General features: G+C 39.5%; 1 protein-coding gene across 1 annotated transcript in view; it reads left to right on the top strand.

Annotated features, from left to right (window-relative positions):
- The window catches only part of PTPN13 (protein tyrosine phosphatase, non-receptor type 13), a 122,956-nt gene that overhangs the window by 24,548 nt on the left and 75,569 nt on the right, over positions 1–22,839 (top strand). The window contains exons 3-6 of the mRNA XM_027887270.1: positions 7,348–7,517; positions 13,714–13,779; positions 16,383–16,568; positions 21,182–21,275. Of these exons, the coding sequence (XP_027743071.1) occupies positions 7,348–7,517; positions 13,714–13,779; positions 16,383–16,568; positions 21,182–21,275 (516 nt within the window). The remainder of the gene's footprint in view (positions 1–7,347; positions 7,518–13,713; positions 13,780–16,382; positions 16,569–21,181; positions 21,276–22,839) is intronic.

Below are 22,839 nucleotides of genomic sequence, written 5' to 3'. Positions count from 1 at the left end.
GGCGATGAATAAGTCTGAGACCATTAGAGCACTTTGGTACTGAAGGGGATGTAGAAATAGGTACAGTACAGTGCAGTCATGACCAGTCTGCTCTGAAGAAGTGTAGCCTCAAGTGAGACAAAGGTGAGCAAGAGGAAACTTGACCAGAGAAGGTAGCGTTCCCCAGAATTCAAGTAGCAACACTTACATAGCTACTGAGAGGAATGTGGTGTCATACTGTACTTCAGAAGAGTACCAGTAAGTATTTCTCCTTCACTCCTCCAATTTAGTAGGCTCTAAGCTGAGCATTGGCCATACTGCTGATAATGTACATTTTAGCACTAAGTCTGAGTATGGAGCTGTTCTTCTTCCTTATGCTTTCTTTTCTTTTCATTAAAATTTATAAATCCTTAAGGCTCTTCCTTCCCTTTTTTTGCCTTTTATAGCAATAAAAGCTTAACTCAAATACTGCTTCAGTGACATCTTTAACCTGGTCTCAGATAACATATGTTCCCATCATATGCATCTTAGTATTTCAATGTATTTATGGGAGTCATCGCTATAAACATGCATATGTAAGCTTATTCAGTTTTATTTATGAGAAACTGAATGGCTCACACTTTGAAAATATTCACCGTTTGCCACATTGCTATGCAGGGGTCACATCTTTGCTATTTAGGGAAAAATATTTTGTATTTTTTTGCACGTATTTGATTTAGAATTTCCTCAAGATTTAACATTTAAGTTGTTTTGAGTTGGTTGTTTTGTTTTGTTTTGTTTTGTTTTTTAAGATTTGGTTTAGATGATCTATCAAGTCAGACACTAGTTTTATCTTACACATTGCACAACCTGTGCAAGTGATCTCTGTTGGATACTTCAAAGACTCCAAAGAAGGCAGATGTGAGCAGAAACTGCTATATGGTGATGGATTTCTGATCAAGCTTGACTTAGGAATAAATAGGAATTTTATCAACTTCTTAAAAATATTTCCTGGTAGGTGAATTATGGGTGATTGTGATATCCCATACAAATGTACCTATTTCCCTTTAACAGTGAGCTCACAGCCCATATATGGTAAGAATTGCTCTCTATTAGGAATGCTGAGTTTATTGTCGCAGTTTAACCAACTGTCCTGTCCTGCTGCTTCTCATATTGCAAGAAAGGGAAAGCTGGCATCTCCTTTCTCTCTCTTTCATTCTTTGTTGCCTCTCAGAGAGAATCAGAAGAATTGCTTCTTTTAAGAGGACAGGTTGTTAAAACCTTGATTAAAAAGAGATCTTGAATCATTAGAGGTTTACGCTTGTAAACTTTACAGGAACTGACGCATGGAGCTCCATCTTGTAATCCACCTACAAGATCACAGTTGTATGAGCATATAATAGTGAAGCCACTTAAGACTTTATCCTAGGTCTAAATTCTTTCCGAGGAAATCTCCAATGAAGATAAGAGCTCATCTTTTCTTGTCCTGAGAGTAGCTCAGAGAAGAGTTGTCATAATAACTCCGAAGACTTCATGCAAGCATTGACAACGAGAACACAGACAGCCCTCCTTCAGAGGGACAAGTCCTGAAAGATGTGAGAACAAAGTAGAAAACTGTCCCAGTGTGCTTTTTAAGGCAGGGGAATGTTTGCCAGCCAAGACTGGCTAAGGTGGCAGAAGCTTCTGATCTCACTTCCTATCAGTGAGGACCAAAACACACATTCAGATAAAATCAGTGCCAGAATAATCTGTCTCTTTTTGGAGATGAAGCTGTTTTACTGAGTTGTTTTTCTGCTAGTTCAGCAAACTATTTTCAGTTGATTAACCTGGTATATAGCCTGTGGTAAAAGGCATGTCAAGAGGCACTCAAATGAAAGAGCTTTACTGTGTAGCTAAGGTTGATAAAGGCAATCTAATTTCTCCCAGCAAGATTTGAATAACCAGCCAGTCTTTAATGAAGATTTATCTTCACTAAGGAAGCAATCTAGAAACCCTTTTTGGTCATCTTGAATATTGCTTCAGTGCTGGCTTGTAAAGGTGCACTGTGGATGTGCAGGAACAGAGAATGCAGAGGTTCCTGTAGGCTTGTCTGACTCAAATTTTTATTTTGTTTGTGGAAGACTTGTAACAAAGAGATTTCCTAGAGAAATCTTGGTTTCCTTGGTCGATTTTCAGACCCATTTCTTCCATGCATATGATGTGGAAGAACTATTGTGGAAGTGTAGGTGTATAGCTCTGAAGTCCCCATGCATGCAGTTCTGTAACAAATTTTAAGCTTTGATGGGTGTTTTGTACACCACATTTCTTTAAAAAAATAAAATAAGGCATATTGTTCAACAGTCTGTGTGCTCTAACTGTTTTGTAATGAGGGGGATAAAAAGGCCATGGAAATCATCAACTCTTAAATTGTCATCTGTTGGCAGCCTTCCCACACCAGCCCAGCAACCACACACACTTAGAGGGATTACCAGCCCAAGTAACCATTTATTTATGTATGTAATTCTAGTAGAGTTTTGGTAGTTTGTTTGAAGTTGGGAATCTTACTATTACTCTGTCAACAGAGAACCTGTTCTTCAATAATTTCTTTTTTAAGCTGGTTTCTGGAAATTAGGGAAAAATTCTCAAAACAAGCTTCTATTGCAGATTTGATGACTTCTTGATATATAAAAGTTCTGCGTGTCTTTTAGTGAGACTATCCTCTTATCCATCAAAGCACTTAGTAAAAGAAGCAGAGAATGAAAATCCATTGTTAATTCTAAATCACACTATGTCTGATTCAGTGACTGATACAGACGTGTTCATATTTTCATCCCTTTTAATATATACAATTCTAACAGATGTTGAACTCCTTAAAAATACTTCACAAATTTATTTCAATCATTATAAGCAATGAAAGCTTAGATTGAAATGCCCGGTTGCTGATCAGTGATTTAGAAGATGAGCTCTGGTAGCTGTTCTGTCAGCATATTATAAGCTGTTAAAGGAAGGAGAAAGACAATCTGGGACTCAGTTGCAGATTTGACATCAGTTGCACTGGTTATGTTGAGATTAATCTAGAGATTTGAAAAGGCCGATACCAGACCTGCCCTTCTCTTACACCTGTTTAATTATCTGCAATAACTATTTAGTTGTTGAAAGGGTGTATCAGCTGTTTCAGGCATGCTGTATCTTGTACTCAGTACTCCGTGAGGTCAAAGGAAGAAGTCTTTGAAGTAATCTCAAATGTGAGTGTATAAGCATAAGGGGAGTGCTGTGCTTTGCTCACTGCTGCTGAGAACTATAAAACAGGTGTCCCTTTAATTTGGTAGGTTTAACTAGAAAAGATTTATCAAAACTTGAAAGTGGAAAAAACTTCATCGTTCACTTGGGCAACTCCTATGCTAAACTGTGTACTGAGGATTTTGAAAATAGTTGGACCTTATGTTTGGAGACACATATCTAAAGGAAGGGAGAAGAGAAGGGGAAAAATGTGTCTGATATTAGAAAGACATGTTGAGCAAAGAAAGAGACTTTGCAAGTTTACTATCTTGCAAATCTGTATGTGGGAAATGATTTATGTAAAGAGAAGTTATAGCATCAAAAAGTGGATGTGAAGAAGGAAGATTGTGGGTTTTGGGGACCTGTAAATCTTGTTGACATACTATTGTACCTGCTTAGCTTGAGTAAGTGTAATGAACAAAAGGAAGGTAAAGTGCGAAATGTGTTGATGGGGACTAAGGGTGGGTCCCAAGTAGTCACAGACCTAGTTGGGACGGAGGAGGAATTAGATTGTTTTGATTGACAAGAGGGAAAATACACTAGGAAGGCAAAAAACCCAAATTGTCATTTTCCAGACAATCCTTGCTGGCAGGTGTTAAATGATGGCTTTTTCCCTTTACCAGTACCTGTTAAGGAATGATTTTACTTTTTTCTCACCTCCTGATAGTAGTTGATCTTTTGGTTGCTTAGAAGGAAAGAGACTGGGCCTTTGTAATTTTGTTGGGTATTTAAAAATTTTTTAGTATATATACCTTATCCCTTCCTCCATCCCCCACCCCTCACTCTGCACCAAATGAGGCTCAGTTACTACTTGTGCTCTTTCCAGAACTCTCTGCTGAACGTAGTCAGCAGAACAATGAAGTGTAATGTGGTGTTATGCTGACTGGGAAGCAACTTGGGAACAACGTGTGTGACCTCAGGATCTAATTGTTCACCCTGTTTCTTGCTCCAGTGTTCTCAGGATAGTGTAAATTTCAGTTACTCCCTTAATATTTCACCCTGTGCTGCTGCTTTCCAAGTGAATCAGTATCACATCAGAGCTCTCTGCGCAGTCCCATCCCTTTGTGCCCAAGGGAGAGGGAGCAGAAGCGCTCAGTGGTGCTTCCCCTGCTCACCAGGCATGCAGGGACATGCAGCACCAGCCCCAAAGGAGTGTAGGATTTACAGCATAAGTGGTCCCTTGTGCTGGCATAATCCTGGCATGGCTAGGGATGCATCAGTGATCAGCCTGCCTCCAGCCTGGCCTAAGCATACAAAATTTCAGCTTCCTTTGCTCTAGGACAAATCTTACTTGTCTCAGTGAGGGCTGTAAAGTGAAGCAAGATGTGTGTTGAAAACCTTGTGTATATTTTTGAGTTGTTCTGTGCTTTTTTAAGATATTTGTTTTGTGTTCTGAAAGAGCTGAAATGTGCATCCCTTCTGACCATTTCTGCCAATGGCTGTGGCCTAAGAGAGAAGCGAGGGAAAAGATAAAACTAAAGGAGCTCGAATTGTGAATATAGTTTGGGAATTCAGAATAGTCTGCTGTCAATATAGTAAAATAGATCCATATATTGTAAAATAGATCAATTTCAAATATCCCCTATTAATTTAATGTCTCTTATAATGTGGTAGGTCTTTTTATCTTTGGCTACTTGTATCCTGCTAAAGCAAGTAAAGGATTTTTTTTTCCTTTTGTTTGTTTGGCAGATCCTCTGTAGCTGAAGACTGTTTCTGTTTTTATTGAATTTAAGGCCAGTTCACAGTCTCACTTTTAGTAAGACCACACTATTTATCTCTGTCTTGGCCCTGCTTGTTAAACTGTGCTCTCACAAGTGTTTTGTTACCAAGTTGCATAGTTCTGGAGTTAACTCAGAAGGCTGGCAGCTCTAGCACAGTTGAAAGCCTGTTGGATAGAGAATTAATGAGAAGCCATATGCTGAATTCCAGTGCTTTTAGAAAAAGGGGTTTTAATTTTTTTTTCCTTTCCTTTTTTTTTTTTTTTTGGTGTCTTTTTCCCCTGTATTTTTGGGGATGTGTTTCTCTTACTGCTCTGGTAAATTATCCTGAAAATGTGTTAAAGGGTAGGAGTAGTGTTACTGAAAAATATTTTCTTAAGTTAAATCTATCTAATAGGAGCTTTGAGACAGTTATTTTGGTTTACAGTGCATGCCTTAAGGAAGGAAGTAGAGAATGAGTTATTATATTCTCATCCTTTGGAACAGTAGAATAGATTTCCAAAGTTTGATAGTATGATCTGCTATATTAATTATAAGTTAATAATAAGGAATTTAAGAAAAAGTCGACGAAACAAGTTTGGTAAAGTCAGCTCTTTTTCTAAACTTGTAATTAATCACATTCCTTTTACATTACTTCAGGTCATGAAGATTGTTGAGTGGGGGTGAATCAATACATTTAAACTCTGTATCTGTGGGGAACAGATGCATGCTCCAGAGTTTGTTGAAATTAGTATTGGGAAGACTTCAGACTAAATGTGGGGATTTTTAAAATTGTTCTTAAAACTAAATCAAGTTTTTATCTCATTAACTCTTTTTTTCAGAATATGAAGAGTTTTTATGTATTTAAAGTATTTGTCTTACAAAATGTTCAATTAAGGTTAATTGAACTTAAGGTTCCTGAGTTGGGACTTAAAAGAAGAAAACTTACCATATTTAAAGATGTTGCTTGTTTGGATTTTTTTTTTTTTTTAATCAGTGGTATATACATACAGGGTTAATTTTGAAAGTTGATGGCTAGCTAAGGTTGTCTTCCTAAAAATGTTTTGTAGCTTTGCTTTTCTTATATACATATAATAGGATAGGTCTGTTCACCTTTGCATTTCTTTTGTTTAGCATCAGAACTTACTGCCACAACAGTGAACAGCAGTTCTATTTTGTTTCAGAGGAAGTGGGGTAGAAAATTGAAGGACTTACCTGGTAGATCCTTTTACATTTGATACCTGCAAGGCGTAATTTAATACATTTCCTAGGAGATTAGAAATATTCTAGATTACAAGATAATTGAGCAGTCTAGGAACCAGCACTGTAGGAACATCCTGAGCTGATTGGAGAGTGGAAAATGTTGTTAACGGTGGAGCTGAAGGAGGATATTATTGTTCTGCTGTTGTTGCTTACTATGTAGAAAGAAAAGAAGGACTCCAATGTATGTTTTCTCATATCTTTTATATATCATGTAGCAGAAGAGAGAGCGATTGCCTCTTTGCCGATGGAAAAATAAAAGTTAACTTTGCCTCCTTCAGTGAAACTGAGCTGATTCATGTTTGAGGTGTAGAAAAAAATATTTTGACTCAAGGAAATGTTCTCTCCTTTTCCTGCCTTAATTCAAGGTACATTTGTGGGTTTAATACCTTCCCCTGTGTGTGCAGCCTGGCCCCTAGCCCCTTCCTATTTTTTGGGGGGTAAGTCTGTGGCCAGAAGCTTCACAGCAGTATTATCTTACATCAAAAACCTAGCTGGCAAATTGCATATTCAGTGTAGGAAGTTTTACTGGTCACTTTTGGTTCTGCTATTTCAGTGCTTGTTTTGCTGTTTTCAAGTATGTATTCACAGGTTTTGAATGGGCAATCTTACCAAGGTTTCAGGTTTTCTTTGCCCACTTCTACTGCTCCTAGAATTATTCTTTCCTTTTTCACATTTGTAAATTTTTTTTTCACTTCAGATTAAAAAGGGTTTCTGTACCCAAAAACATTTCTGTTTTGTCACTGTAATGAGGAGCATTTCGTCTCTCTACTTATCTTGTCTTCTCTCTTCAAACCATTGCTGCTGCAGTAGTGCTATGTTAGTATAAGAATAAAACCCACTGCTATGGTAGGAATTAGCTTTAATGACATCTGCTCTACAAAGAATGAGCAATTTATATGTCAGCTGTAACATAGGTGAAATAACTTGAGGACAGGAGAGCTTGTGAGTATTTTAGCGGGCTCTTTGTGAGCTTGTTGGTATGAGCAATAGCAAAGTATAGTCAAAAAAGATAGGTGTTACTCCTCAGTGTGATTAAAATTGAGGTGGTGGTTGTGGTTGTGAAACACCGCAGGTGGAAAAGAAAATGTGTACTAATAATATGTAGGCTGATAGTAAAATAAAATCAAGCAAGAGCATCAAACAACATTTTTTTTTTTCTTTTCAATTACAGCTGATCCTACTACTCTGGGATTCATCATTTCTCCATGGTCTCTCCTGCTGCTTCCATCTGGCAGTGTATCATTTACTGATGAAAATGTCTCCCAACAAGATCTGCGAGCATTCACAGCACCGGAGGTTCTGCAGAACCATTCGCTGTCATCTCTGTCAGATGTTGAGAAGGTACAGTACCTCTTCCTTGGTAGACAACTGTTTTCTTTTGCTGTTGATCCCTTCACATAGTAGCTTTAAGTTGTCCTTTTTTGTCCCTGTTGTTAGTGATTTGTACGTGTGATTTCTTTAGTGAGGGGGGAGGGATCCTCCTGCTTAGTTTTTGTTCATAAAACTGGAATAGTGATTATGGTTGTGCGCAGTTATGAAGAAGAGTCTCTACAGGTCCTGGTAACATATATGCTACTGAGAGCCCTGCTTGAGCAATGGCTGCACAGAATAACTGACTTTAAAACTAGTCTTAAACAATGCTTTGCCTTCTTTTTGTAAAACATTTCAGGGACATCACCAATTGTAATTTTCAGAGTTTTTTTGCAAAAATGCATCTGAGAGGTAAGCAAAAGAGTTACTCAAGCAGTCCAGGGCTTTGATAAAATGGATATTCTTACACTCATCTCAAAAGGAAACATTTGTTTTAATTAGCATAAGTATTCCTCAGTTACTTGTGAAATTGCTCCTTTCCACCTTTATTTTGTAACTCTTCCCCAAGAGATGTTGAGACGTGTAAGGTTTGTATATGTGATCTCCTCCAGGTCGTTGATAGGCACAGTCAAAATGAACTGGCTTCTCAGATGTTTATTAGCAAGAATTTGTTGCAAATGGTAATACTTTCTCTGGAAAACCATTCCTTTGGCTTGGTCAAAGATATTTAGAGGTGGAAGTAAAAAGGAAGTGGAACTTTATTTTTATCTCCTTGACTTCTCTGGATCAATAATCCTTGGAGAGGGAAGCTAACCACAGCCAGTTTTGTAATCTGGGAACAATTATGACATTTGGCAGTCTTCCTCCAGGAAGAACAGCAACATGTTCTTACTCCAGAGGAAAGTGGTATTGGCACTGATAGCAGTTGTGTGCATAAGGACTGTTAAAACATGTTTTTCTGTGTTGAATATTTTGTGTTTGCAGCTTTTTTCTTCTAACCTGGTATATAGTCATTTTTCATTAGGACTGTTTTACCAAATACCTACTGAAAGTCAGTTTCCTCAGTTACTCTCAAGCCCTTTAGACATCCCTCTTGCTCTGCATATTGTCAAAATTAATGGTATCATAAAATATGCTTATAATTTTACTATGAGAAAATTATAAACAATTGGCAACCTAGGTTAAAAGGTTTAATAGAGAAGTAAAAATTACACTGACATCAATGCAAATTTGAGTTCTGTTGTGTAGCATGCAGCTGCCAAGTTCTTTGGTCATACATTTGGAATTGTTTGCCTTCTTTCAAGAGGGATAACACTTTTGAAGATAGTAATGTTACCTCTAGTTCCAACTCTGAAGTTAATGTACTAAACAGGCCTTTAAAAGTGCAGAAAAGTTTTTGAAGTGACAAATTTGTGACCTTCTTCAGAGCTGACTGCATTCTTTGTTCTGTGCTAGTGTTTAGTATGCTACTTCTTTCTTTCTGAAATAAATAGAGGGCTGTTACTATAAAAGCCATGCTGTGATGTTTCTTGATCTTTAGGAAAGAAATTACACAGAGGGACCTCTGCGGCCTATAAGTTCCAACACAGAGCGTATCAGTTGGCAATGACCTAATACTGGCATTCTGTGCATATGCAATGCTAATTAATCCTCTCTGATTATGGTGCTGTGAATTTCTTTCCTGGTATCAGTATAACCCTCCTTGCTGGATGCAAGGTGATTTGCTTGCTTGCTTATTTGGAAGAAGAAACCTCCCTAAAACATAACTTTGTACAAAACCTTGTTGTGGTTTTGCCCCCTCAGCCCATCTCTGGGGCTGATGATGGTTTTGTCCAGGTAATTTTCGGACAAAAAGACTAATCAAAAGTCCAGAAACGCCTTTGCTAATTACATCTTCAAGAAAACGGAAGAAAAGGTGGTTGGCGCAGTTGGAATTAGAGTAGCAGCCATGTAGGGGAGAGGAGTACCGGGCCCGAAGCAGGGCCAGACTCCCTCCTTCCCCGGCTTGGGCCGGGGGGGGAGCAGGTGCAGTACTGAAGTCCTCCCTTCTCTCTTGTAAGAGAGTGAAGAGAAAAAAAAAAGTTTAAAAGATGGACTGCTTAGACAGAAACCGCTGTAGAAGAATTCCAGCCGAAAGATAACGGAGCTTCCAAGGTCGGAGCTGGCAGCCGAAGCTGCAGTAAAGAAAAATAAAGTGCGAAAGGGGGGAGGCTTGTTTCCCTCCTGCCTTTTTGCTCTTTCTCCTTAGCAGGGAAAAGACTGAAAATAAATCCCTGCCACCTGTAAAAGTTTATTAGAATAAGGAGACCTCCCATACAACTGATAAAGAAGTCTGTGGATGTACCAAAGAGAACCAAGGCTTCATGAAAAGGACTGAAGTGAGGCAGAGTCCTGGTGGAGATTTGCAACCCTGAGGGAAACTTGTGCTGAAGCAGTGATGACTCAGGTGAGATACCGAGATCCGTGCGTGTGTGGATCTATACTGCTGTTAAAGTTTTTATGACTCTGAGAAATCTCATGCTGGAGCGAGACGGCCCATGTGAGATATTGGAATCCGTGTGTGTGTGGATTCGTGCCAGACCCATGCCGAGAAGTCTATCAAAGACTATTCTCCCATGGGGAGGGACCTCCATAGGGAAACAGGGGTGAACTCTTAAACCATTATCCCCTGTAACCCTGTGGAAGAAGATTCATAGTAAGCAAGTGTCCCCTTGCAAGCCTATGGAAGAAAAAAACCCTTCAGGACCTGAGTAATCTCCAGCCTTCAGTCTTAGCCCAGGAGGGGGGTAAACCCAGCCCTGGAAGCCAACACAGAACGAGAAGGAGAGAGAAGTTCCAACTGCAATGAAAGTGTGCTGCTGCTGAGGATCTGCTACTAGAAGGAGAAAGCTGAAACTCTGAAAATACAGAATGAGACTACTTCTTCTCCTTGGACTAGTATAAAAGGGAAGAAGTATTTCTGTAAATATATAACACTTCAACTTAAGTAGAAATTGCTATAAATATAGTTCTTTAGTTTTTAATTTATTAGTAGTTTTTATTTTACTAGTAATAAATGTTTATACTGTTTTCCCCAAATCCTGTCTCTCTTTTGTCTGCAAATACCTTCTCTCAACTAGTAATAATTGTGTAGAGAGTGGAAAGCAAAATTGACCCAAAGCAAAACCACAACAACCTTTTGTCCTTTTATGGCTTTGTTAGTTGAAGTTAGTAGGGCTGATAAATAACTTATATGTGCATCCCTCCTTTTTTGACTGCTTCCTTTTGCATTCATATTAGACTGGGTATTGGGTGGCACACACTGGTTACTGCAAGAAATGTGTTGACTTCATGTTTCTTAGATCTTGTTTTGCTGATTGTGGTAACTTTTAACATATTTAAACCTTTTTTTCTTTGTTCTGTAACAACTGGCTGTAGTTCACTGAATTAGTTTACTAGAAATCTTTGGTGTTTTCCTTTTTGATTATTCTTCTAAAAACTGCTGAAGGCAGAAAAATGTCTTGTTTTCACAGCCTTTTAACAGAGAGTGACAGAGTTGCATTTGTGTTTAGAGTTATGACTGTGCTTGCTAAGAAATATTAACAGTGTATTCAACGATAAATATTAGAAAAAAAAGATAGGAAATTAACACCCTTTTGATTCCAAAACACACAGTCAATTTGAATCCAAAACAAATCTGAGGTAACTGCAAGCTTATTGGAAACAGAGTAAGCAAGCTACTCTTAAATTATAATGGAAAATTAATTTGGGAAATGAAATTGATGTTGGTTTATTTTGGAAAATATTAAAAGTATCATAGTAAAAAAATGAACTAAATGCTTTTATTTTGAAAGCTGTTTTTAGGTAGATTAGTAGTTTAGGTTTAGTTTATGTTTTCTTTTAGGGGTCTGACTTCACTTCTTGGTTTTGGAAATATCTTTTATTATGCTGAAGCTCAGAATCATGGAGTGATAGAATACCCTGACTTGAAAGGCACCTGTGAGGATTGTCAAGTCCAGCTCTAGATTCTAAAGAGGGCAACCTAAAAGTAAAATAGTGTATCTGAATGTTGTTCAAATGCTTCTTGAACACTGACAGACTTGGGACCATGATGATGTCTCTAATTAGAATTAAAAATTTTTATTATAGACATTTGAATTGCTGCTTTTGCACTGTTGGAGGACAGGAGTTGGGGAGTTTATATCCAGTTTATCTGGACATGTAAGGAAGACTTTCTAGTATTTCCGTTGAAAGGGTAATGGCTAATAAAGCAGATACAGAACAATTTTCTCAGTATTTTAAGATAATATTTCTGGTTGAATGGGCAGTGATATTAACTGAGAACCCTTTGACACGTCTCTGAATATTGACCTAATCTGTTCTTCGCGTATAGCAGAGTGACCTTACACTGTTGGCCTCTGGGAGAGGAGGCTGGTGGGTGAGCCTGTGTTAGGTACACAGTGCTGGCTATATATTTGTGTCTAGGATAAAGCAGTGTGTCACCTTCACCTGTGTACTTTGCTGTGTCCATTGCATCTACAACTGTGTGTATTGCTGCAATCCTGCAAACAAAATTTGCCTCCTTATTTTCCCTTCTTGAGGGGAAATTGAGCACAGTCTCGGAGAAATTCTCCGCGGGTTTGCTCTGGCTTTATCACAGAGAAAAGCATTGTTTCTCTACTTGAGTATCCTTCTTGCAAATCTGTGTGGCCTCATTGCTCCATCTTCAGTGTCAGCCAGTGGGACTGAATCACAGCAGTAAGGAATGATGTGTCAGCAGTATCTGGTGTATCACTGCCTTAGACTGATAGAAACCTTTCTGTCCTTGTGCTTACTCATACACAGTGCTAGACAGACACCATCTCACAAGATTTTAGAGGCAGAAATGCAGTATGGGAGTGCTTCTCTGAGTGTGTTGAATTTCTGTTTTATATGAATAAAGCACGTTGAATTTACAAGAATAATTTTAATAACGTTTGGTTTCTAAGTATATATAGTAATTGCTTCTTTATCCTGCCATGGAGCTATGTGTTGCTCTTTTGAATACATAAAAAGGAAACTTTTTTCTGGGTTCATGATGGAAATCTAAAAATACATATTTGTATTTGGGATTAATTCCCCACAGGCTGTAGTAACAGTATGATGACTTTCAAGCAATCTAGTCTAAAAAGAAAAATATTTGTGTTATTCTTTTTCTGAGTTTTAAGAATATATTTTGTTGTCTTGAATAGGCTAAGAGCCTCCTCAGTACAGAGAATTCACTTGTATGACCCTAAGCTAGTTCTACATGTGTGATTTTTAACAACTCTACAAATTTAGTATGGGAAGAAGAAAATTTTTATAATTTCTAGGTTCTCTTGGGTCCATTCATTACCTTTTGTACACTCATTTTGCACCTACGTTTTTAAAATCTGTATATGAAGGATCTGAGTCAGCATAGATCTTGTAAATTTATGTGTCTAGAACTTAAAATGTTTTGCTTTTAGTTCATGACTTAAGTGAACATTTAATTTATCACTGTTCCTGTAATTGTTGTTCATTGCCTTCAGAATTATTTAATAAACTTTTTGGTGTAAGTAGCATAAATATTATTAATAGCTTGGTAGAAAGAACCATCACTAGTGTATGTTACTTATACAGTCCAGAAAAACTGCTTTTTTTTCCTACACTTACCTGTTTTGTTTTGGCAGTCACCTACAGGGACAGCCTATGCTTGTGCTCTTAATTCTGCAATATTTAAAGGTTTTATTTCCTATACTGATTTTAAAATATCAATAATAGTTACTTCTTTATATATTTATATTCTTATGTTCATTCCTTTTTTTCCTTTGATCCCAATCTTTGGGATCTCCCGATGATAGTAGCCCTCTGTTTGAGTCGTGCTAAGGTCTACCTTGCTTTCAGAGTAAAGTTTTGAGGATCCTTGGACACAGCCATATAGTCTTTCCCTCACACTAGGCTGATTTGCATGGATTACATGAGTTTGTGGCTTCAATGTGAGGTGAAAGCTTGAAATTAAAAAGAGAAGACAGAGGCACTGTTTAGATGCAGTATGTTCTGCAGCAGTAGAGTTTTCTTCTCCGATCCTCATGGTAAAGGAGAAGGACTTGAAAGACAACTGAGCTTACAGTACCAGAATTATATTTACAGGCAAAATGATGTTAAGTTAGTTGCTCTCCTTTAAAGTTGCGCTTTGCGTTTCCAGTCCTGTTCAATGAGTTGACGAATGTCTTGTGTCTTGTAACAGGTGCATATTTATTCTCTTGGTATGGCGCTCTTCTGGGGAGCTGATCACGAAGTTCCTCAAAGTCAGGTAAGTTTAGATTTGGTTTTATTTAATATTGCAACTTCAGACTTGATAGTTTGACTGACTTTGCATTGGAGTTAACACGGCTCTGGAGTTAACATAGCATCTCATAATGAGACAGTGAAGAGAATTTCACAGAATGGTTAGGGTTGCAGGGGACCACAGTGAGTCATCTGGTCCAAACTCCCTGCTCGAGCAGGGTCATCCCAGAGCACATGACACAGGATTGTGTCCAGACATTTCTTGAATATCTCCAGTCAGGGAGACTCCACAGCCTCTCTGGCAGTCTGTTCCAGTGTGTGGTCACCTGCACTGTAAAGAGGTTTTCTTTTCTGTACTTGGAGCTTTTTCCTGTGAAGTGTGTGAGGGTGATGATGGTGGTGTCTTGCAGGAAGAAGATGCTGATAGTACATTTTTCTTAGTTTCCATGAAGATATGTCTGAGCTAGTCTATCCTGTAGTGCCACAGGCTGGAAGAACAGTTGAGGCTGCTGACAAAGGAGAAAATAATTTGCTTTGGTTTAGGCTTATATAAAAACAAATATTGAAATAACATTGTTTTACACATAATAAAGCACTTGTTCTCTATGCTACCATAAGTTCTGTGAGTCTGGACTTAGCACATACAGATACTAGTTTTCACAATGGCCAAGAAAGGGTATGAATTGTTTGCAACAGGGAGTAGACTCTTGCTATTGACCTGTCAGTCAATGCAGACAGTTGCAGGCTGCTTAGAGCTGGGTGTTATTGCTCAGTGGGGTTATTTTACACACCCAGCAAAACTCCTAGACTGTCTTTCCACAACTGACTGTAGATAATGTGATTCATCATCTTCCTGGGTGCTACTTCCCTGCCCCCAATTAAACTTTTCGAAGTAAATGTCTAAAAGAATGAAAAGAAGATGAAATACATTGGAAAAAGCACTTAATAATGGACTTTAAACTGTAGGATCATGTAGCTCAATGAGAGAAGCAATTTGTCATTCGTATTTGGGTTTGATCCTACAGGTTGGTATGATGTGTAAAGGTAAGGAAGGAAGTTTGGAAAGGCTCTTCTGCAATTTAAGGATCTAGTTCCTAATATTTTCTTTAACAGAGTGGTAATTGGGTTCTCGGTTGTACTTATTTGGAAGTAGCTGCCTGAATGTGAAAATAAAACAATTTGAAGCTCTAACTGTTTAGAGGTACCTATTCATAATGCTTACTGTGCCTGTCCCAAAAACCCCAGTAATTTCTTGGACAGCAATACCCCTGTCTTGTAGAAGATGAAGGAACAGTATTCACCAGTAATGAGAGAGGGACTTAAGGTAGGTAGAGATGTTGAGCAGAAAGTAGGTGTTAATTTTATTCCCTATTTTGTTTCTTCCTTTGGTATTAGAGTGTAGTAACAGTTTCTCAGTAATGCAGTGGGAAGGCACACTCTACCTGTTAATAAAACAGTATTTTCCCAAAGATGGTGTGGTGAGGTATGCCTCAAAAGAGTATACCTTTGGGATACTCTCATGTGCTGTCTCTGCCCCGTGGAGTTAGTGAAGGCAAAAGGACAGTCTTGTGTATGTCATTACTTTTAAATGTGGATTTGCATGTGCAGGTTTTCGCTTTTTATGTACGCTTTCTATATTTGTCTACCTGTGTTAGTTAATGAGCTGCTTCTCTGCTGGGAGTGTGGTTGAATACGGGAGTGATTTTTTATGATTAGTTAGAAGTGATAGATGGGAAAAGCCTATGTTAATTAAATCAGGGTGGTCCAGAGCATTTTTTTTTTTAATAATACACCTTGAGTACTCATGCAGGGAAGATTGGAAGACTGTAATTATTTGAAGCGCTCTGTGATGCAAAAAGCATGACAATGCTTGTACTTTGTGGGTAACCACCCACTTTGGGAGAGCTGCAGATCAGAAACCTCAAGTCCCAAGTGCCTGCGGCAGCTGAGAAGAAGTGTTATCGCTGACTGCTGCATACCCTGAGGAGGGATATTCCACCTTCAGTGTGCTGCATTAACTGAATGAGTAGAATAGAAATAAATCTAGATTTACTTTTTTTTTAACTGTATGGGTGTTGTCCTACAGTTGTGAAGCTCTGCTTCCTTAACCAGTGGCTTTGTTACTTTATTCCTTACTTTTCTGTTGGAATTTGGAAGTGCTATCACATCTACTGCAAAATATAGGTGAGGTGAGGAACTACACAAAATGAGCAGAGAGGGTTGGACAAAATGATTGTAGTGAGAATTGAATTTTATACTTGTGACTGGCAGAATGTTCAAAATCAAGGGAGAAAACTTGCTCTGAATCTTTTCACTTTTATTTTGTTTTCAGTTATTCATTAAGCATTTGAGAAAGGAAAGCATTGGTGTCCTGACCTTACAGATCAGGCAGCTTGTTTGGGCCAGAATTTTGCAGAGCGCAAATTGAATCTAGATGCTGAATACCTGTGTCCTGTTCTACAGCCACTACTTTTTCACCACCTAGATGGGGACTTTCAAATTGGCACTCAGATAACATAGGCAATAAGTCTCACAAATAGTTACTTTACATTGTTGAATGTCTTTGGTTTCTGAATATTCCACAAAGCACTGGTAACACTGATTTCTCCTGTTCTTGTATGTCACTAGCCTATCAAACTCGGAGACCATCTCAATAGCATCCTCCTCGGCATGTGTGAAGATGTCATTTATGCCCGTGTATCTGTACGGACTGTTCTGGATGCCTGCAGTGCCCACATAAGGAATAGTAACTGTGCCCCTTCTTTTTCATACGTGAAACAGTTGGTCAGACTGGTTCTGGGAAGCCTCTCTGGGGTAAGTCTGTGTCAGTGTTTGAGAAATAATAGAGATGAGCAGGAAGAGAGCAAAAGTGCTAATTCACAGTCACTCTGCAGTCATTCTTTGTCTTGTTTTGATATGTTGCAATTTTGAGAAGGGTCAAAAGAACTGCTTCTCTCCCCATATTACAGGTTTGTGCACTTGACAATTCCTCCTGGAACATGCATTCACGAGTTTCTGAGGAAAGTAATTTTGTGAACTGTGTCTTCATAAAAAAGAAAGAGACACAGAGCAAGATGATGAGCTCTAGAGCAAGCCTAAGACTTGTTGCTACTTGAAGTGCTTCAAAAATGATTGCTGTGAGTTTTCTTTATCTTAGGTTATGTTTGCCTTTTGGAGAGTTGCTTATTAACAGAAAGAAGGCACTCTTTAGGCAGTGTGCCAGTTCTCTTGCACTTCTACTCTTGGCTATGAGAATTGTGGAGGATTTTATTGTCTAATGATGACCAATCTGTCAAACTGTTTCTAGAAGCTACATGAACTCATCTTGCAAAGTTACTATTTCTGAAAGGCAGCTTCTGTCTTCACCTAAATCATTACAGCATAACTTCAGAATAGTTTAATTATTTCAGGTTGTAAAGGAAGACCACGAGTTGTCATAGAATCAAAAAATGTTTTGGGTTGGAAGGAACCTTAAAGATTATCCAGTTCCAGCCTCCCTGCCATGGTCAGGGACACCTTGCACTATACCAGGTGCTTAGAGCTCCATCCAGCCTGGCCTTGAACACTTTCAGGGGTAGGGCATCCACAGTTTTCCTGGGCAACCTGTTCCAGTGCCTCACCATCCTCTCAGTAAAGAATTTCTTCCTCATATCTGATCTAAAACTACTTGCTTTCAGTTTGAAGCCATTCCCCCTTGTCCTGTCACTACCCGTTGTAAAAAGCTTCTCTCTATCTTTCTTGTAGGCTCCCTTCAGGAAGGCCACAATTAGGTCAGCCCTAAGCTTTTCTCTTCTTCAGGCTGAACAAATCAAATTCTCTCTACCTTTCCTCATATGAGAGGCACCCCATCCCTCTAATCAACTTCATGTCCCTCCTCTGGACTTGCTCAAACAGATCCCTGTCCTTCCTGTGCTGGGGACCCCAGAGCTGGATGCAGCATTCCAGGTGGGGACTCACCAGAGTGGAGTAGAGGGGCAGAATCCTCTCCCTCGTCCTGCTGGCCACACTGCTTTGGATGCAGTCCAGGACACAAATGGCTTTCTGGGCTGTGAGCACACACTGCTCGATCATGTCCAGTTTCCCACTCACCAGCACCCCCAACTTCCCTCAGGAGTGCTGCTCTTAATCTGTTCATCTCCCAGCCTGGAATGATACTGGGGTTGCCCCAACCAAGGTGCAGCACCTTGCACTTGGCCTTGTTAAACCTCCTGAGATTCCCATGGACCCACTTCTCGAGCTTGTCCAGATCCCTCCGGATGACATCCTGTCCTTCAGGTGTGGCAACTGCTCCACTCAGCTTGGTGTCATCTGCAAATTTGCTGAGAGTGCACTTGATTCCTTTATCTTTGTCATTAATTATGCTATTAAATAACACTGGTCCCAATACAGAGCCAATACAGGTGAGGGACACCACTTGTCACTGATGCCCATTGTGACGCTGAGGCAGTGACCCTCTGGATGTGACCGTCCAACCACTTTCTAACAGCCCATCCATCTAATCTACCTCCCTCCAATTTGGAGAAAAGGATGTTGTGGGAGACCAACTCAAAGGCTTTATCGAATTCTGGGTAAATGACATCTGTAGCCCTTCCCTTGTCCACTGATACAGTCACCCCATCATAGAAGGCCATTGAGTTGCCAAGGACTTGGCAGGACTTGCCCTTGGTGAAGCCATGATGGCTGTCACAAATCACCTCCATGTGTCTTAGCATAACTCCTAGGAGGATCTGTTCCATGATCTTCCCAAGCACAGAGGTGAGGCTAACAGGTCAGTAGTTCTCAGGATCCTCCTTTCTACCCTTTTTAAAGATGGGCACAATAAATTGTCAGTATTGTCAGATTATTCTCCGACGATTACTTGCTTTCCTTGCATTCTGTTTATAATTAAAACAAACGCTGAGCAGTTTATTATTGCTGAAGTGATATCCTATGATGGTCCTGAGTGTTATCTGGCTTTATATCATCCAATTTTTTATCTTGCTGGGGTTATGCCAATGTAAAAATTGATGTCTAGAGAGACAGCACTGAAATCACATGAAAAACTTTGATTTGCTGATGCTTCTTTTTTTAAAAAAAATTATGATCTGATTGTTCAATAGTTTCTTCATAAATGTGGTTTGGAAATGCTTGCAGAACATGAGGGATCCCTGCATTTGTCTAATACTTGGCAGCAGCTGATTAAGCCAGGTCTCCAGAAATATTGCTGAGCCTGAGCTCCACAAAGCATTCCCTAGTCCCAGAGGTTATGTCTGTCAGTCCAGTGCTCCTCGCTGTGATGTCTGAAGTCTTGTGTAGTTGCCAAGTGGAGCTGGTCTGTGATTGAGTAAAATAAAGGGCTAAAGGACCTTAATCAGTGACACTGTTAAAATAAAGATCCTTAAATCAGACCAGAAGCTATAGAAACAGCCACTTTGGAAAGTGAGTCATTATTCTCCAGGTTCTTTGTGGCCCTTTCTGCTTTGCAAATTTTCTACTTTTCCTCCCCTTGTTCTTGTCAGCAGGCTTTCAGTGGGAACCTGGGGTTAGTGTGACAGACTAATCTAGACTGGCCTGCCAGAGACAGCTGTAGTGGTCCCAAATGCTTGTGCTGAAATCTAGTGAGGACCTGAATCCAGCAAGTGTGTTCCTGTCTCCCTATACCATGTGGATAATGAAGGAGCTGGGCTGAAAGTGCTGAAGCTTTGCTAACTTCCTCTGCCAGTAACCTTTTTAATTCATAACATGTCACTTGTTGGCTTTGCAAGAAGGCAAAAAAAAAAGAGCTGAATAGAACAGAGTTGACAGAACAATGACAACATAGCTGTGCTGCCGTGTTTTTGTGCACCTTAGCTGGTGGTTTTAATGTTTGGTGCTCTGTATGTGTGCTGGAACTTTTTAAGTTAACAAGGAAAACATGTACATTTGTTTTTTCAGAAGCACTTCCTATTTGAAGATTAGTATGTCTCTAATCTTGATTGGCCTTATCAAAGGCTTGAGAGGTCTTGGCTCTGTGACTGGTCATTTGGTGAAGTATCAGCTGAGAGTTCCCATTTGAATGTTTTCATTTTCCATGTTAATATGCTTTGTAAAGGGCAATCTAGCACAAGGCTGATTCAGTCTATTTATTGTTAATTGAGTTGCATTGTAATTGTAATGGATAGAAGTCTGCTCGAGTCCTTCTTCCCTCCTCCCAGCTAAGCTGCTGTCCCAAGTTGTGCTCCTACCATATTGAAAGATCTCACTAAGGACTTTTTGTTGTTGCAAATAAGCCCTTTTTTCAATGACTGTACATGTGAAATAGCTTTTCTTAGGGAAGTAGTGATTTGGAAAAAAAAAAAAAAAAAGTAAGGAGTAGTTAAGCCTGAAAGGAAAGGAATAGGCCTGAGGGGTTAAAGAGATTTCTCACAAATGTGTGCATGGGATTGTGATGGTTCGGACTTGGCTCCCTGCCAAATGCCCAACCCCCCAGTAGCAGCCCCTCTCTTCCCCCCTTTCTACTTCCCCCAGGGCAAAGGAAAAAAAACTATGCAAATTGAAGAACCCGAAAATCAAGCTAGTTATATTAAAAATATATTTTATGTATATTACAGTTAAGATGCTATGTACACAGCAAACGGGAATTCAAACACCCCCCGAAGGGATAGGGAAAGGGGAAAGAGGGACAAGAGGAAACAAAAAGGGACACCGAATAGATATGCGCAATCAAACCCGAGAACTAGTAAAATAACTAGTAAAACAAATCTCACCACGTCTCTTAGAAAGAAACAGGATTGACACACACACGGCCAGCACTCCCCAAGCCTCCATGTGGCAGGTCAGTGGATGCTGCAGGCCTCAGCCTTAGATAAGCGAGACCAACGCAGGGACTCACTGTTCCCGAACTCCGGCAGAAGAGAAGAGAGCGAAGGCCGTTCCTCCCTTCTTATTTATACCACAATTTACGTAAAAATCATATGGAATACTGGGAACACTGCCCCTTCCTTGGTTACAAACTGGTAACCAGGGAAGGCCTAGATTAAAACCACCACAGGGATTTTACGTGTACAATAAATTGTGTGAAGGTACAAGACTACTTCCTGTTAGAAAACTCCTCAGGCCAATCACAAGTTCTAGTCCTGTTGCAGTCATGGAAGATGGTTTTTGTGTGTTGCTGTCCCTTCAGTTTGCTGTAGATGTGGAATGTATTTAAGTGAACTTAATTTATTCTTAGTGGAAAAAAGGTAGACCAAACATGTAGTAAAATAATGCATGAACTATTCAAATATAGATAATTCTAGGGGATATTCTGACTCTGAACCTTTTTTTATTAAAAAGCTTGAACTGCCATTCTGCACTTGAACTTAACTGTTTGACACTGCCTGGTGTTGTTCATTTACATAAACAATGCTTGTTTCATGTTAATGTGAGCTCTTTCAGTATTTAACTTTGGTTACTGCCTTCTTCTGCAGATGGAGCAACTGTCTTCCAATGGAGATAGAAAATTGCAGCCAGACAGGAGCCAGGCTATTCGGGAGAGGCTGAGGGGAAAAGGGCTTCCTACTGGTAAGTGCTTTGTTGCAGTAAGGATTATGGCTAAAAAATGTACAGCCTTGTGGAAGACCAAGTCTGGGTAGATTTTATGACCAAAGAAATGGAATAGAGGAGGACTTGCTTACACTCACAGAACTCTGATTGTTCAGTGTCTGGCAAAGTGTCGGTGATGGTGACAGGGGAGTGATTGTTTCAAGAAAAGACTGGTCTTTTTTCAGTTTAGTTGTGGTAGTGAGAACAGATTTTAAAGGTTCTTGGTCAGAAGTTTTGTTTCTGGAGAAAGGAAATCTTCAGCTGAAGGTCAGTCAGCTGGAGGGACAGGAAGCAGCTTTTGTTCCCTCTTCCCTATGGACTGCTTTCTCTTCATAGCTCTAATTGCACAAAGCCGCTTTTCTGGATTCCCAGGCCACCCTGGTCTCTTTTCCCTGCATACAAAGCTTTTTGTCTGCCTCCTCCTTTTTTCCTGAAGAGAGGTATTGTATGTTCCCTCACAGTTCTGCTGTGCTTCAACAGTGTGAGCTGGATATGGAGGCCAGGTAGGTTTTTACTGTTATTTCAGGGAAGTAAGGAAAGATGACACCGGCAGGGCAGTGAGAAAACAAACAGTTGTTGTTGCCACTGTGGAGGAAAAAGGATAAAGTGGTGTAGGATGACAGCTGATGCTGGCCATGACTTGTCACTGTGTGAGTTCATAGGTGTTGTTGTTTAAGGTCAGTGGCAGCATCAGCTCTGTTCTAGGCTTTTCAGACAAGAGGATGTATTCTTCCAAAAGACTGGTCTCAAATTTTTCTGGAAGAACTGTGGAGCTGGGCAGGAGCATTTTATAGGGCATCATCTTGGACCACTCTTAAGTCATTGTGATGCAGACGGTGACATGTTATATTCAGGTGAGACCACATTTGCTCTAAAAGGTTAATTTTTTCTAAATGGGAGTATTTTGGTGCCAGCGTGTGACATCACCCACAAATACTCACCACTGTAAGTTTTCAGTGACAGAGGGTTTTTATCTGCCTCACATCTTGCTGCCTTTTTACCACCAATAAACTTGGAACAGAGTTATGTTGGTGGTGAGCTTGAGTTGCTCCTCTGTTTAGTTTTGAAAATGTCAAGCAACAGTGCAGAGAATTGCCGGAACTGAAATAATCCATAGAGTTGTGACAGTATGAACTGCCAAGGTGAGACGCAAGTTTGGCAAGGCGTTGGTGGTCTTCCTTTGTTGATTCTTTTTTGAGATGAGTCCTGGATTAGGCTACTGTCTGATTTAAAAACCTTACATCAGTAATTGCCAGCCCTTCCAGTACATCACTGTGTGTTTAGGAACAGTTTCTGGTACAAGCTGTTGCTTCATTTTCTGGCACAAATTCATTGTTCTGGCTGCTTTCTTAGGGCCTTTGTTTTCTTACTGGCTTTTTTTTCTTCTTTTCCAGAATATTTCTGTAACAATAGGGAGATCTGTAGGAACACAGGATTTGGGATCTACCTAGTTAATTTTATTTGTAAACTATGTAATGTCTGGCTTTTCTGAATTTCTTAAACTCTTTCTTAAAATTAATTCTTGCCCTGGTTTCCACCAATT

This window comes from Empidonax traillii, unplaced genomic scaffold, assembly GCF_003031625.1.
Source record: "Empidonax traillii isolate 1590-97213 ecotype Southwest subspecies unplaced genomic scaffold, ASM303162v1 scaffold205:size1172791, whole genome shotgun sequence".
Taxonomy (NCBI): domain Eukaryota; kingdom Metazoa; phylum Chordata; class Aves; order Passeriformes; family Tyrannidae; genus Empidonax; species Empidonax traillii.
Note: the sequence above shows the minus strand (reverse complement) of the source record. Positions and strands in the feature narration are given on the sequence as shown.